The following is a 12,582-nucleotide window of genomic DNA, read 5'->3' as shown; positions in this document are numbered from 1 at the left end:
TGATACGTCACATATGTTTATGACGCGCATGTCAAAATTTATTTATTATATCTTTATTTTTCAGAATATAACATCGGATATCATCATCATCGCAAGAGTGTAATCTCCATTGTATACTTTTCTCTTAATAATATTTTACCAAAATCATTATTTTTATGTTTGATTAATTTCAACAAAATATATTGTGACTATTACCCAGTGTTCCGCTGAGAAGCAAGTTGTAGTGTATCGCACATTATATTAACATTTTTAAATATAGTAGCTTATGTATTTTGGTATATTATGGAAACGTACTTATTTTAATCTGATATTACTTTTATGAATCTAGCTCACAGAAATCGTTTTTTTTTTAGATCTACATGAGTGAGTTTTTTTTTCAGCCAACGATTTCTTTATTTTTTATACTTTTTTAACTTCTTCTTTTTGTTCATTAGTTAATCGTCAAGTCAGAAGATATTGAATTATAGATAAATAAATAATAAAATTGGGTCTCGAAAAATATATCCTGTCATTCGGTATACATATCTTATCCAGATATGATATATTTGTATTAAGATAACTATATAAATAGTCACACTACATTTTAGTTCTAGATTAAGATCAACGTGTACGTATTACAAGTAGCATGCATTAAAGATTTATAGCCAATCTTCGCTCGCTGAAATCAATAGTTACACACGCTAGCCTGTGATAACTCATTTGTAAAATGTTTCTAATATAAAGTTTGGGAAAATCATACATGCGCGTTTTATTTATTTTTATTTATAAGTCGGTACCTATAAGCCTTGGGGAATAAAAGGGCAAGTCACGGAGATGACAATGTTCCGATGGATGTGTGGTGTCGCAACTCGAACATTCGCAGCAGTCTTCATGTCCGCGACATAGCAAACTCCACGAGTGCCGCCTGCGCTGGTACGGCCACGTCTTGCGTAGACCAGTATATTACGTGGAAATGTCTAACTATATACCGCTCACGCCTGGCCATGATAGAAGGGCAAACCCAAGAAGTTTTGGCTTGAAATCGTCAAGGATGATATGCGTGCATGGAATTAGTAGGTACTAATGGAGTACCTACTAATTCCATGTATGCGTGACAAGTTTGATCGCAAGCGCAAGTTTGATCTTGAAAAAAAAAAAGTGTAAACCATATTCATGTACTTTACACCAAACGCAAGTGTGTTTTTTGTGAGGCATCCACGACGGAACGTAAAAACAAAGCAATCAAAATATTTTTCGTATAGATATACCTAATATAACTATTCGAAGAGAGGATTGACAGACTGTGAGGAGAGGATTGACAGACAGTACCAAGTTTTTAGGCATTACTGTGGATAGTAGGTAAGTTTAAGTGGGATAAACATATTGAAATCACGCCCAAAAAACTTAGTTCGGCAGCTTTTGCAGTGAGAAGGATCAGACAGTGTACAAACATCAAAACAGCTAGGCTCGTGTATTACAGCTACTTTCATAGCATAATGTCCTAGAGGTTATTGTTATGGGGTAATGCAGCTGATATAGGAAAAAAAATGTTTTACAGAAACGAGCAATTTTATAGGCTTAAGCCACGGGATTTTTTGCGAGAATTATTCAAATCGATAAATATTATGACTGTTGCGTCTCAGTTCTTCTCCGACGTACTTATTTTTGTTAAATCTAACTTACACCTGTACTTATAAAACATTGAGCGATGTTAACAGTGTAAACACTCGTAATAGGCATAAACTTTGCATGAACAGATTCCGAATTAAAAAGGTTAGGCGGTCTTTCGGTGGGTAAAGTGTAAAATTGTTCAATAAACTCCCTGTAGAGGCTATTAACTTGCCAATGCCAAAATTTAAATCATATATTAAAAATGCTTGGATGGCTAATGCTTATTACACAATTAGCGATTATTTAAATGATAAAAAACCTTGGACCCTTCCTAAAACTTCCACCTCTCACACTTGATCTTACCTTTTTATAATTATTTATATATTTTTTTGACATGTTTATTGCATATTTTTTGACATTTACTTGTAACTGGTAAGCCCTTCTCGCATAATAGGGACCAACACTGTTTGAATGAGTTTCTTTCGACATTTCTTCTCAGCAGTGGTCGTTCAGAAATGCTAGTAGTTTGTAGCTTTGGTAAACATCATTTAATTTAGAATATGACGTAAAAAAGTGCCTGTGAAGGCCTAATTTCTGAATAAATGTTTTGATTTTGACTAATTTTGCCGCGGGCAACCGTCATTATCACAGGTCGAGCGCGTTAAATACGTCATCTACCATACTACGCCATCGAGCAAGCAAAGTTTAATTTATATAGGTATACCTAGGCACATAATTATTATTGCAATTGTATGGGTTTTTACCTCAAAAGAAACATTTGGTTTATCCATTTTTTATTCAATTTAATAAACCATATTATTTTATTTGAGGGTTCGACTCTTCCGACGGCACGGGAGTGTGGCATCTCTCATCCTCTCTTTGTTCCACGTATTGCGGACCGAATTCCGGTTCATTAGGGTTTTGCATTTTCAATTTTTCAGCTAACCATATGATCGGCTCGTCTGGCCGCTCGTGCGCTAGGGTTGTCAACGCGGGCAGGAGCGTGGGCGTGATGTGTTTCTGTATGTAATCGTTGACTTGCCACGCGCGGAGGATTGGGCCGACTATCACTGTTGGTCAAATAATTTGTTTGAACAAAACAGTATGCATAATCTGCTCTACTGTGAAATACTTTGTTCATAAAATCTTGTAAGTTCATTTTTACACGCTTCTCAGTTTCCGATTGAGCCGGTTTTACACACACAGGAATACTGCTACGGTAAGAAGTGAAATATTCAATGATTATCATACTTAAATCTATTATAACCATCTGAACCTCTTATTGTTGAGATGACAGACTTACTCTGAGGGAAGAAGAAATGTATTTCCCTAAGGGCTTCAGCGTGGTTCTGACTGCCGTGGACGCCGTTGAAGTAGTCCCCAAACTTGGTGCGGCGACCGTAGCACGCGCGCACGCTCTCCGGCCAATACGCCTGAGCTTCCACCACACTGAAAACAAAATAAAATTGCCAACAAAACTATAATTAACAAGACTTGCACGAACGATTTCATTTATCACTAGCGGCCCGTCCCAACTTCTCTCGGGTAAAAACACATTATTAAATTATACACCTAAACCTTCCTTAAGAATCACACTATCTATTGGTGAAAATCGCATGAAAATCCATGCTGTATTTTTTGCGTTTATTGCTAACAGATAGACGCGGTACAGGACTTCGTTTAATAATATATAAGGAATTATAGTAACTGGTGTTTCAACGTCTGCAGTCACCACAATAAAAACACTAAAATGAACAACCCGTCACGCTAAGCACTAAGCTTGTATCGCCAGTGGGAGCGATACGCACAAAGAACCGCAGTTTTCCCGCGCTGGGATTAATCAGGACCTCCAGAAAGCTGATGGGCGTGGCTTATTTACTCGTATATGTCATTACATTTAGTCTCTTTACAATTATAACTATCGTGAACGGATATCTACATTCTTCATCCATTGGGCAGCGTCCGCGGCCGATGAGAGCAAATTTAGGGAGCTGCCAGTTAGGTACTAATTGGGGCAGTTATGGATGATTTGGTGGAGTCAGTACTATGGGAGGGCTCATGAGTGGGAAGTGATACCGTTGTGAATGGGAAAATGTCCCTAGTGCAGTTCCTGTCGGCTGTGGAGCCAGTACTACCTGGCAGGGCCCATGAGCGTGCGCCACTTCTGGATGGCGTTGGCGCACGCGATCACCAGCGCGACGATGTTACCGCTGGACATGTGCGCGACCAGGTGTGGGAAGTGGTGCCTCCCGTAGTGTCCCCGGTACAGTTCGGCTGCCTGCTCTGGAGTCAGCTTCACAATGCGCTTCTGGAAAACAAGAATAATTATCATATAACCTACATAAATAAAATAAGTAAATTGAAGAAGACCAACTTTTTAACTCCCGACGCAAATAGAAGGGTAGCTCATCAACGGGTGAACAGACTTGAATGCGGTTTTTTTTATTTGATAGGTAATTTTTATCCGGTGGTCCTTAGATATGTTTGATCAAAATCGGTTTAGCCGTTCAAAAGTTGTAGCGAAATGAATATTGCTAGACGAGGGTAGAGTTTTTTAATTTGTCTAACAAATAAACTTGTCCTTAATCCTACGTGCTTTTGCCCAAAGGGACACTTAGATATCAGCGTCACGATTTTCTACATCATAACTTTGGGTAGATGCACCAAAAAATGAACGACCCCCACGATATGAACAATCGTGATCATATATTTGGTTTACGCCTAGTATTTGCCGCAATTTCTTCCCAAAAAAAGGACGCGAAGAACCAACTTATAGATGGGTTAGCGTTGGGAAGTTTTGGGACAGTCTGGGAAGAAACTGGGCGAAAACTTATCTCTGCGTGATAAAGGTTGAAAAAAAGGCACATCGCGTTTTTTTTTCTGGCATGTACAGTAAACACATCAACCTACCCAAATTCATTGCAAACTCGCCGCTATTTCCGCGCCATAGAGGTTCATTCAGGGTAACTTGATGTGTGCTGTTGACTGTATATTTAATTTATTAGGCGACTAAAATCAAGTCATACATTTACCAAACTTATTTCTTATGCACACTGTGGTTACTGCTACCACTGACGTGTCAAATTCTATTCAAGTTGAGATAAAGATATCTGACATGACTTACTACCGTGCCGTAATATTCCATTAGCAAATGTATTCAAGGTAAAATTCATATCGTAATTACATTCGGACCCTCTAATGGGAAAATTTAATTTTATACTGTCTCCAGCACTGCCCCTCGACGTCAATGGGAATTTATAATTAGGTTTTTTTTATGGTTTCTATAATATATATTCTATATATAGATAACACTGACCGGAGATAGGGTGCTCGGAGAATGGACGAGCTTCTATTTTGCGAATAGGGTTGTCGCTCAGTGTGCGTAGTGCGCCTTTGCTATTCACATCTCACCATCAAGTCGATTCACAATGAGACTCAAACGATACGAAAGTGATTGGTTCGCTGCGTCTCACCTCGAATAGATTCGATAGTGAGAAGTGAAATGCAAACCCGCACTTCGCACTCTGGTACTAAATTTGTTATGGTAATCGTAAATAAAACTAGTTTGCTAAGTTCATTTATTGCGCCAAAAATTACCTACTTTATTTAAGGCAACTAAAACCCCTAAAACATAAAAATATATGTCAGTCGCTCGTAATAAAAGTATGAACATAACATTGAATCAAATAGGTACGTTAGATTCAATAAAATTTTGGACTACCCACCAGTATCTTGTTTCTTTACTCAGAATAGATAGATGTAATCGACTTTTTAGCTATTTTTCACGTCTTATTCTAAATTAAATAACATGTACCAAAGCTACAAACTACTAACAACAAACGAAATTACAACATACTAAGTCGTCAATCAATAAAATAATTATTAAAATTAAAAAACAATGCAGTGACAACCCTAACGCTCCGATAAGAGACGCATGTATTTGACGCGTAATGAGCGCCCCTCGTTTGAACAGCAACCCTTGCGCAGACGACTCACCCCCGCGCATACTTCCTATGCACTCGCAATTTTAGGGATGCAAATCAGATCCCGCTCAATCGGGTGTCTTTACTTGCAAAATGTATCAAAATTGAGACGTTAAAAGCTAAAACGTTGAGATATTATAAACCATACACAGTTGAAAGCTTTAGGTACAAGCTTTTAATTAAAATTATGTATTTAAATATAATAAACTTATTTTTATTTTATACATAACACTGTCTTCTATATTTGTTGTACATTTTTTATAATATCATCCCCTAAAATATTGATTTTTGAGAAAAAGAAAGACCCAGTACTTACCTATATCTTGAGTTTTATAGTTTTGACTTTGCTCTCCAAATACAGTATTATAAATTTTATCAAAATCGTTACTGACAGTGGTTTAACCGTGATACTGTAAGCAGACTGTCGCTTTTACTAGCTGCGTCCCGGGACTACGCTCCCGCGGGAACTTCGGGATAAAGTACCCTATGTGTTATTCCAGGTTATATTCTACCCGTGTACCAAATTTCACAACAATTCGTCCAGTAGATTTCGCGTGAAAGAGTAACAAACAAACAAACATACATACATACAACACACATACATCTTAACAAACTTTCGCATATATAATATTAGTAGAAATAGGAAGTAGATAGGTATAATAGGCATAGTAATTTTCAAAAATAATTTGCCTAGTGTTGGCAACCGACACGTAGAAATTGCTTCAACTTACTGCCAAAATAGCGAAGCCATTTTGTATTATCAAGTTTTCGATCGCCTCCGCATCTTCGTACGCCTCAGGTTTGATGATCGCTAGGGTCCTTTCGGAGTAAGCTTGGTACACATTCGATTCCGAGGAAGCGTTGGACATAGCAAACCTAAAAAAACCTTTAGACTCACTACATGGTTTAAAATAAAGTCGACGTATCGACGAGAAAAAGTGTCTGTGAAGGCCTAATTTCTGAATAAATGATTTTATTATGAATATAATCGGTACATATCCGACCGTGGATATCTTATAAGGCCGATAAGGGACCTTGGTAGCTAATAAGCAACAATAACATTCCCAAGGAGAGATGACGTAAGGCAGGAGGCTGGTTGTAATATTGCAGCCGTATCTTAAAAACTTTCTAAGTATTAAGACTTGTCTTCGCGAGTTTTTAACACCGAATGCAAACGTGAACTGAGGATGAGCCAGAGCTAATCGAAAACGAAGTGTAGTGTCACACAATAAATGCTCATAATTCATATCGTTTAGTTCTAGTGTTAGGACCTGCACACCGAACATTCTAAACACTACAGAAGTTTAGTCAAAAAATAAGTTGTTGTATCGCGTAATGGTATCTGAAGTGGGGGTCGAGTAGGTCGTCTACATATGGGTGTAAAGTCTCAGATTCGAATCCCAGTACCTTACGAGATTCAATCAAAATTACTATATAAAAAGGAAAGTTATTATCCATATACGTCAAAAAATACAGGTTTAAAACATTATAATATTTTTATCTATCTTTGTTTACCTGTTCGTTCGATATTGTCAACTTGCTCGCGTCAGTAGTTTGACGGCTTTGGATTACGACACGTCAGTCGTTATATATAAACGTCATAAGACGAAATCTATGGTTTGGATTGGCATTCTATGTTTATTTTTTAATGTCATTCATAAAAAAGTAAACTAGAGCTAAAATTGTTGTCACTATCGCACTTTGTAATAATTGAAATTGACAGAAAGAGACGAAACATACAAAAAACATAATTTTGCCATTTACTTAATTACTTTTAGGTCCTTAACTTCATCAGGAAAAGAAATAAATATTAAATAAGTGGTAATTAGCTCAATTGGTGTTGTAGGCGTTTTGTCGTCATTTCTCGACATCGGTTGTCCCAAAATGCAACCATTTTATTATTCGGCTATGATTTTCCAAGCCCTCTTTAGGAGTGCTGTTGCCTACCAGCTGTCTTTTTATTTGTCATCTTTTGTCTCGTACGACATCTACGTAAGGAGTGGTACTATGAGCGGGAATCAGACGTAACTATTTAATAACGTGAAAACATGGCATCATTTTCAGGCAGTTCTCGCTATACACAGCCAACTAGTTAAAACTGACAATAAACAACTATTCGTTTCAATAGCACACTGTGTACAGGTAATAAATATTTTGGATATCACTTATGTAAGGTTGAGGCATCTAACTTAATAAAATGTGAAAGTGTGTTTGTTTGTTCATCTTTCATGTCAAAATATGTATTGGATTGATGGGATTTTCGGAGATAATCGGAGAGCGGAGAAGTTTCCACGGAAACCAACAAGTACTTAATATATATAAACATATCTTGGATATCACATTAGACAAAGATATAATTAATATGCAAAAAAAGCTAACCCAACAAGGGCAAGCGTCCACATTTAGTAAAACACGACATTTCAACCACTTACTTCAACTTGACGAATATTCAAGTTAATCTCAATTACATGTATAAATGAGCAAAGGAACTAATTTTCGAAAGTGAAAACTCCATTCACGCGAGCCAAGTCGCTGGCTGAATCAAGTAAAGACATTGATCGATTCATATCTTCCCATAACCTCCAACTGACAATAAACTGTGCTAAAATGGGTGTCCTTCGTCAGGAATTAAAAAAAAAAACAATTTATCTGTATCAATCATCCTCTCCCATAGTAAAACTGTGTAAAGACATCATCAATTGCATATCGGCATTAGTAATCGCAGTTAAGTGGGGAAAGCGTCGCGTTTTCCGGATGAAGCCACCCTGAAGGTAACAGTGCTAGTGAACAGAGAACACGGTAGCTGCCATTATTTTTAGAAGGGATTAGTGTTGTATTTTTGAAGTGTACTTTTATAACATAACACATTTATTTTATACAAATGATTTTTTTAATTGTAGCACTATGTAATTGATTAAAATATTATATTTATACTAATATTATAAATCCTAAAGTCTGTGTTGACCGGAGATTGTCAAGACTTGTCAAGTCTAATTTCCGGAGATTAAACATAGGCTACCCCGAGCAGAGCCGCGGGCAATGGCTAGTAAGGAAATACACTAATAAAATTGTAGTTATTGAGATCATTGGAGAGGTTTGGTCAGTATTTAGCATTTGAATTTTCATATTTAACATTACAGATAATTAACATTCCTGATAGACCACCTCGGACTATTCAAAGAAACTATTTCTACACTAACAAAACATAACATAGTGACACTAAACAAAACATAATCTTGAGAAGTGAAATTTCCCAATGGCAGCTACCTAGTTTTCCGCCTGTCGTGTACCAAGGGAGACGGGGAGCCGAGAGGGGGCAGGGGGCCGGGACGGCCGGGCGGCGGGGGGCGCGCGCCGCCGGCCCCAGTGCCCCCCGGACTCCACAACGGGACGACCGCGCCACCCTGCCGGCATGCGTTGACCCTGACTTCCACAACAGCCGTCTACATGGACAACTCCTGCCTTCTTGACCTCCTCATCAGGTGCTTCGCTATGACCGAGCCCGAGGACCTCAACTTCACCGCGTTCACTGACCTCTGTCGCCTCTGCTCGCTCAAGAGCGGACCCAGACTCCATATCTTCGATAAGGAGTCAGAGCAAAGACAGATCCTATTCAAACTCAGGACTTGTCTGCCAACCATGGTGAGTACACGCCCTTTGTGGCCTTGACTTGTCTTTGCAACTGACTAATTTTAAGCCCGTAGCATTCTTTCAGTAATATATAAATATCTGTGTAGTAAAAAAATGTACTAGGTAAACATAAACACGAACAGTAAAAAGAATAAGAAAGTACAAAAGAGCTCGTAGCCCGTAGACGCTTGTAGCAGCTCGTAGACGCCTGCGCGCTACGACGCTACGACGACAACAAGGAGTAAAGTTAGGACACATTATAATCTTAATACTTGTTACCTGTTGAATTTTGATGGTTATTAACCGGGTATACCGGTTTTTTTCTTTTGGTTAATCTATGGTTCTTAAAAATAAAGATAAATATGAAATGGTACAATAGTTGAGTTTTAAAATTTAAAGTGCATAAACAAATTTATTATACTTAAATATATAGATAATCTGGAAGTCTAATCTAGACATAAACTACTATTTTGTTATTATTTGTTGTTCCGAATTAGATTTTTATTTAAATATGAAATTGAAAACTGCTGAAATAGAAGAGAATAAGTATATTTTGGCGGGATTTAACGATATCGATTCGTAAACATTTTCATTTCATTAACATTTTCCAATATATTTTGCTCTATCTATATTAAGCTCATCACTATTTAGTCGAGTGCCATATAAATCCACCATTTGTGTATTCAAGATTTAAATAATTAAACAGAAATCTACGAATTTTCCCGATCCATCTAATATAAATAAAATGCAATTTCAATACTAGCTTCATTTATTTCATATTATAATAAATAAAAGCCACAAATACCCCAATTCATATCCCGAATATTCCCCAATAACTGCATCATTGCAGGTGCAAGCACCTCGCGTGGAGCGTCGACCCCAGAATTAGGTCAGCACGGATTACACCCGCCACCGCACGTGGGTTAATGTCACGTGTTTATCATGACTCGTCAATATAGGACTGATACAAAAATGATACGCTCCTTAGCTTCTAGTAGGCATGTACGAAGAAAAAAATTTCGATTTTCATCTCCGAGATATTTTAATATAAAAATCTAAAGAAAAAACAAATAAAAGTTCGTACAAGTTCAGTTGCAAACATAGATTTTAAAAATCGTTACAAATAGAAACACGCGCGCGGAGCCCTTTCTAAATCTATGATTACAAATGTCGCGAAACCAGGTGTTTAATTTCACCAAATGAGAAAACATTTCCATACATTATTATCTTCTTTTAATACACGATTATTTTTCTTGCATGAGTGAAACCTAAGATTTGACGAAGTTTATAGTTTTCTGCGTCTACAAATTGAAACTCATTGAATTAGTAGATATCCGTTGTTGAGACATGGTTGAAACCTTATACGACCCTTTCTCAGAGTTTGTCATTACGACATTTTTACTTTTGAAGATATACGAATCTGTCAATATTTTCTGACAACTTTTGAGATATTTTGTTTATATTTGCGATTTATTTAGCTATTTTTATATTTTTTTATTATAATCAACGAAACAATAGAAACGGAATGCCGCTTATAGATTTCACGGATCCGGCGGTGATAAAATTTCTCGTGGAGAATTATGACAGGACCGCTCGCCTGCGGATGAAATGGAACGCGTTCTACGGCTCCAAGCTGCAGGAGGCTGCCACGCTTAGCAGGCCAGAGAAAGGGTACACCACTTATGATGTATTTAAAGAGACTATGCGAGGAGGCATGCCAGCTATAAGACGAGATCATATCACAGCTGGACGCAACAGAAAATGCATACCACTCCGAGACGGCGCGCACATACCCGCTGTAGCCGACATGAAAAAAGGTCATTCCATAGTTGAAGTCGGACTTGGTGACTCTGAGGAAGACCCTCGCCTCGCTCGACCAGACACTGATCTGAGCATAGATCCTCTCATGCGAGTAATTGATCCAGAACAAAGAGAAATGATTTACAAAGAATTACCTTTCTACGGCCGGAAAGTATACCTGAAAAGCAGGTCCAAAATTCCGCCAGAGAAGAAGTATTACTTTAGCGAGTGTTCAGCGTGGGATTACGGGTGGAGACTGAAGGACAGCTACTTCTCGAAGAATCAGCCGAGTTATGGCCGCGTGTGGAGGCTCTATCGTGACGTCAGAAATCGTTCTGGACCCCATCCGGACCCGGCGCATTACAACAGCGCCGAAATACCCAACGTAAACAAATGCCCGAAATAATTTTGAATAACTCTTTATTTTAGAGATATAATTTGTATTTGATACTTCATTTATTTTAGAGATTACTTGTATTTTGTATATTTTATAATATTATAATTACTGCTATGAGTTTGGATTTTCGTTTTGTAATTTTAGTGCCGATTTCGTTTTAATAAAAGAAGATATAACATTAGCTAATGTTCATGATCGAAAGACCATGTCGATGAATGAGTAGGCAGCTTAGCTTAATGAAGCTTAATGAAGATTTCTTCACTATAATACCTTCACTAAAAGTAAGACTTAGACTATATAGGACACTAATATAAATATATAATAATACATTTCATATTTTTGTGCTTTTATTTGCAAGAAAACGGCCTCCGTCTTACAGCGTATGAGAGGCAGTAATAACAACTTTTTAAGGCTGATATCCAAGTGTCCTGACTACCATTTTCAGGCACTATATGGTGGTAACCATTGGGAGTAAAATTAATTTAATTTCCCTTATTCTGGGTATGGAAATAAGTTAAGGTCGTGTGTATTTGTCACTAAAATTATAGTTAAGTAAATCAATGTTACTGTCAATTATCGATTTATCCGTCATTTGTCCCCGTTATTTGTCACAATGTGGTCAACTCGTAACAGTAATTCCCTTCACCAGATCTCGAAGGACGACTTCCTGCCGAAGAAGATATGCGAGCGTTGCGTGACCAGACTGGAACAGCTGTACGAGTGGCGACAGAGTTGTCTCAGCACGGACTCAGTGCTCAGAAACTACGCGGAGTCCATGAGGATCGTTACTTCCACTATCAACTTCCAGGTGAGAGCACAGACCACAGACTTATACTTATATATTAACCCCATGGATTTAGTAAGTACTTCGTCGGAGTACCTACTAATTCCATGATTAACTCAGACTGTCCACTACACAACACGGAAATCTGTCAAAGTCATTACGCAGAAATTAAGCCTTCACAAGCACTTTTTCACGTCATATCCTAAATTAAATAGTATTTACCAAAGATACTATATATATATACTATATATATACTATATATATACTATATATATACGATATAGATTACTTGAATATCGGAACGACTGCTGGAAGAAATAAAGGTTACAGTGGTCCATGTAGCGGTTTTAAAGTAACTACCGTAACATAAAAGCTTTTTCTAATCCGTTCTTAATAGT

General features: G+C 37.6%; 4 protein-coding genes across 10 annotated transcripts in view; 3 read left to right on the top strand and 1 right to left on the bottom strand.

The window, feature by feature from the left end:
* Sap-r (Saposin-related) overlaps positions 1-738 on the top strand; it is a 28,656-nt gene extending 27,918 nt beyond the window's left edge. Inside the window, exon 22 of the mRNA XM_053756428.2 lies at positions 65-738. The gene's annotated coding sequence lies outside the window, so the exon portion shown is untranslated. The remainder of the gene's footprint in view (positions 1-64) is intronic.
* A 1,614-nt stretch (positions 739-2,352) lies between these two features.
* Positions 2,353-12,582, bottom strand: part of LOC128676652 (nucleoside diphosphate kinase homolog 5-like) — an 11,483-nt gene continuing 1,253 nt past the window's right edge. The window contains exons 1-5 of one of the 2 annotated variants that reach the window (XM_053756905.2): positions 7,089-7,188; positions 6,305-6,449; positions 3,726-3,898; positions 2,894-3,039; positions 2,354-2,660 (exon numbers count right to left, since the gene is read on the bottom strand). In XM_053756905.2, coding sequence (XP_053612880.1) covers positions 2,407-2,660; positions 2,894-3,039; positions 3,726-3,898; positions 6,305-6,442 — 711 coding nt within the window. In that variant the 5' untranslated portion in view covers positions 6,443-6,449; positions 7,089-7,188 and the 3' untranslated portion in view covers positions 2,354-2,406. Of the gene's footprint in view, positions 2,661-2,893; positions 3,040-3,725; positions 3,899-6,304; positions 6,450-7,088; positions 7,189-12,582 lie in introns of those variants that run through there. The other variant, XM_053756904.2, reaches the window with a different exon arrangement.
* The window catches only part of LOC128676650 (uncharacterized protein), a 23,084-nt gene continuing 19,425 nt past the window's right edge, over positions 8,924-12,582 (top strand). For 3 of the 6 annotated variants that reach the window (XM_053756901.1, XM_053756900.1, XM_053756898.1), the window contains exons 1-2: positions 8,924-9,215; positions 12,050-12,208. In XM_053756901.1, coding sequence (XP_053612876.1) covers positions 9,021-9,215; positions 12,050-12,208 — 354 coding nt within the window. In that variant the 5' untranslated portion in view covers positions 8,924-9,020. The remainder of the gene's footprint in view (positions 9,216-12,049; positions 12,209-12,582) is intronic. The other 3 variants (XM_053756902.2, XM_053756899.1, XM_053756897.2) reach the window with 2 other exon arrangements.
* LOC128676653 (uncharacterized) lies at positions 10,605-11,517 on the top strand. Its single transcript, XM_053756906.2, has one exon. It carries the CDS (start codon positions 10,729-10,731, stop codon positions 11,407-11,409), a length of 681 nt encoding a protein of 226 aa, XP_053612881.1. The 5' UTR covers positions 10,605-10,728; the 3' UTR covers positions 11,410-11,517.

Source organism: Plodia interpunctella, chromosome 16, assembly GCF_027563975.2.
Source record: "Plodia interpunctella isolate USDA-ARS_2022_Savannah chromosome 16, ilPloInte3.2, whole genome shotgun sequence".
NCBI lineage: Eukaryota > Metazoa > Arthropoda > Insecta > Lepidoptera > Pyralidae > Plodia > Plodia interpunctella.
The sequence above is the reverse complement of the archived record's forward strand: the minus strand, read 5'-3'. Positions and strand labels throughout refer to the sequence as shown.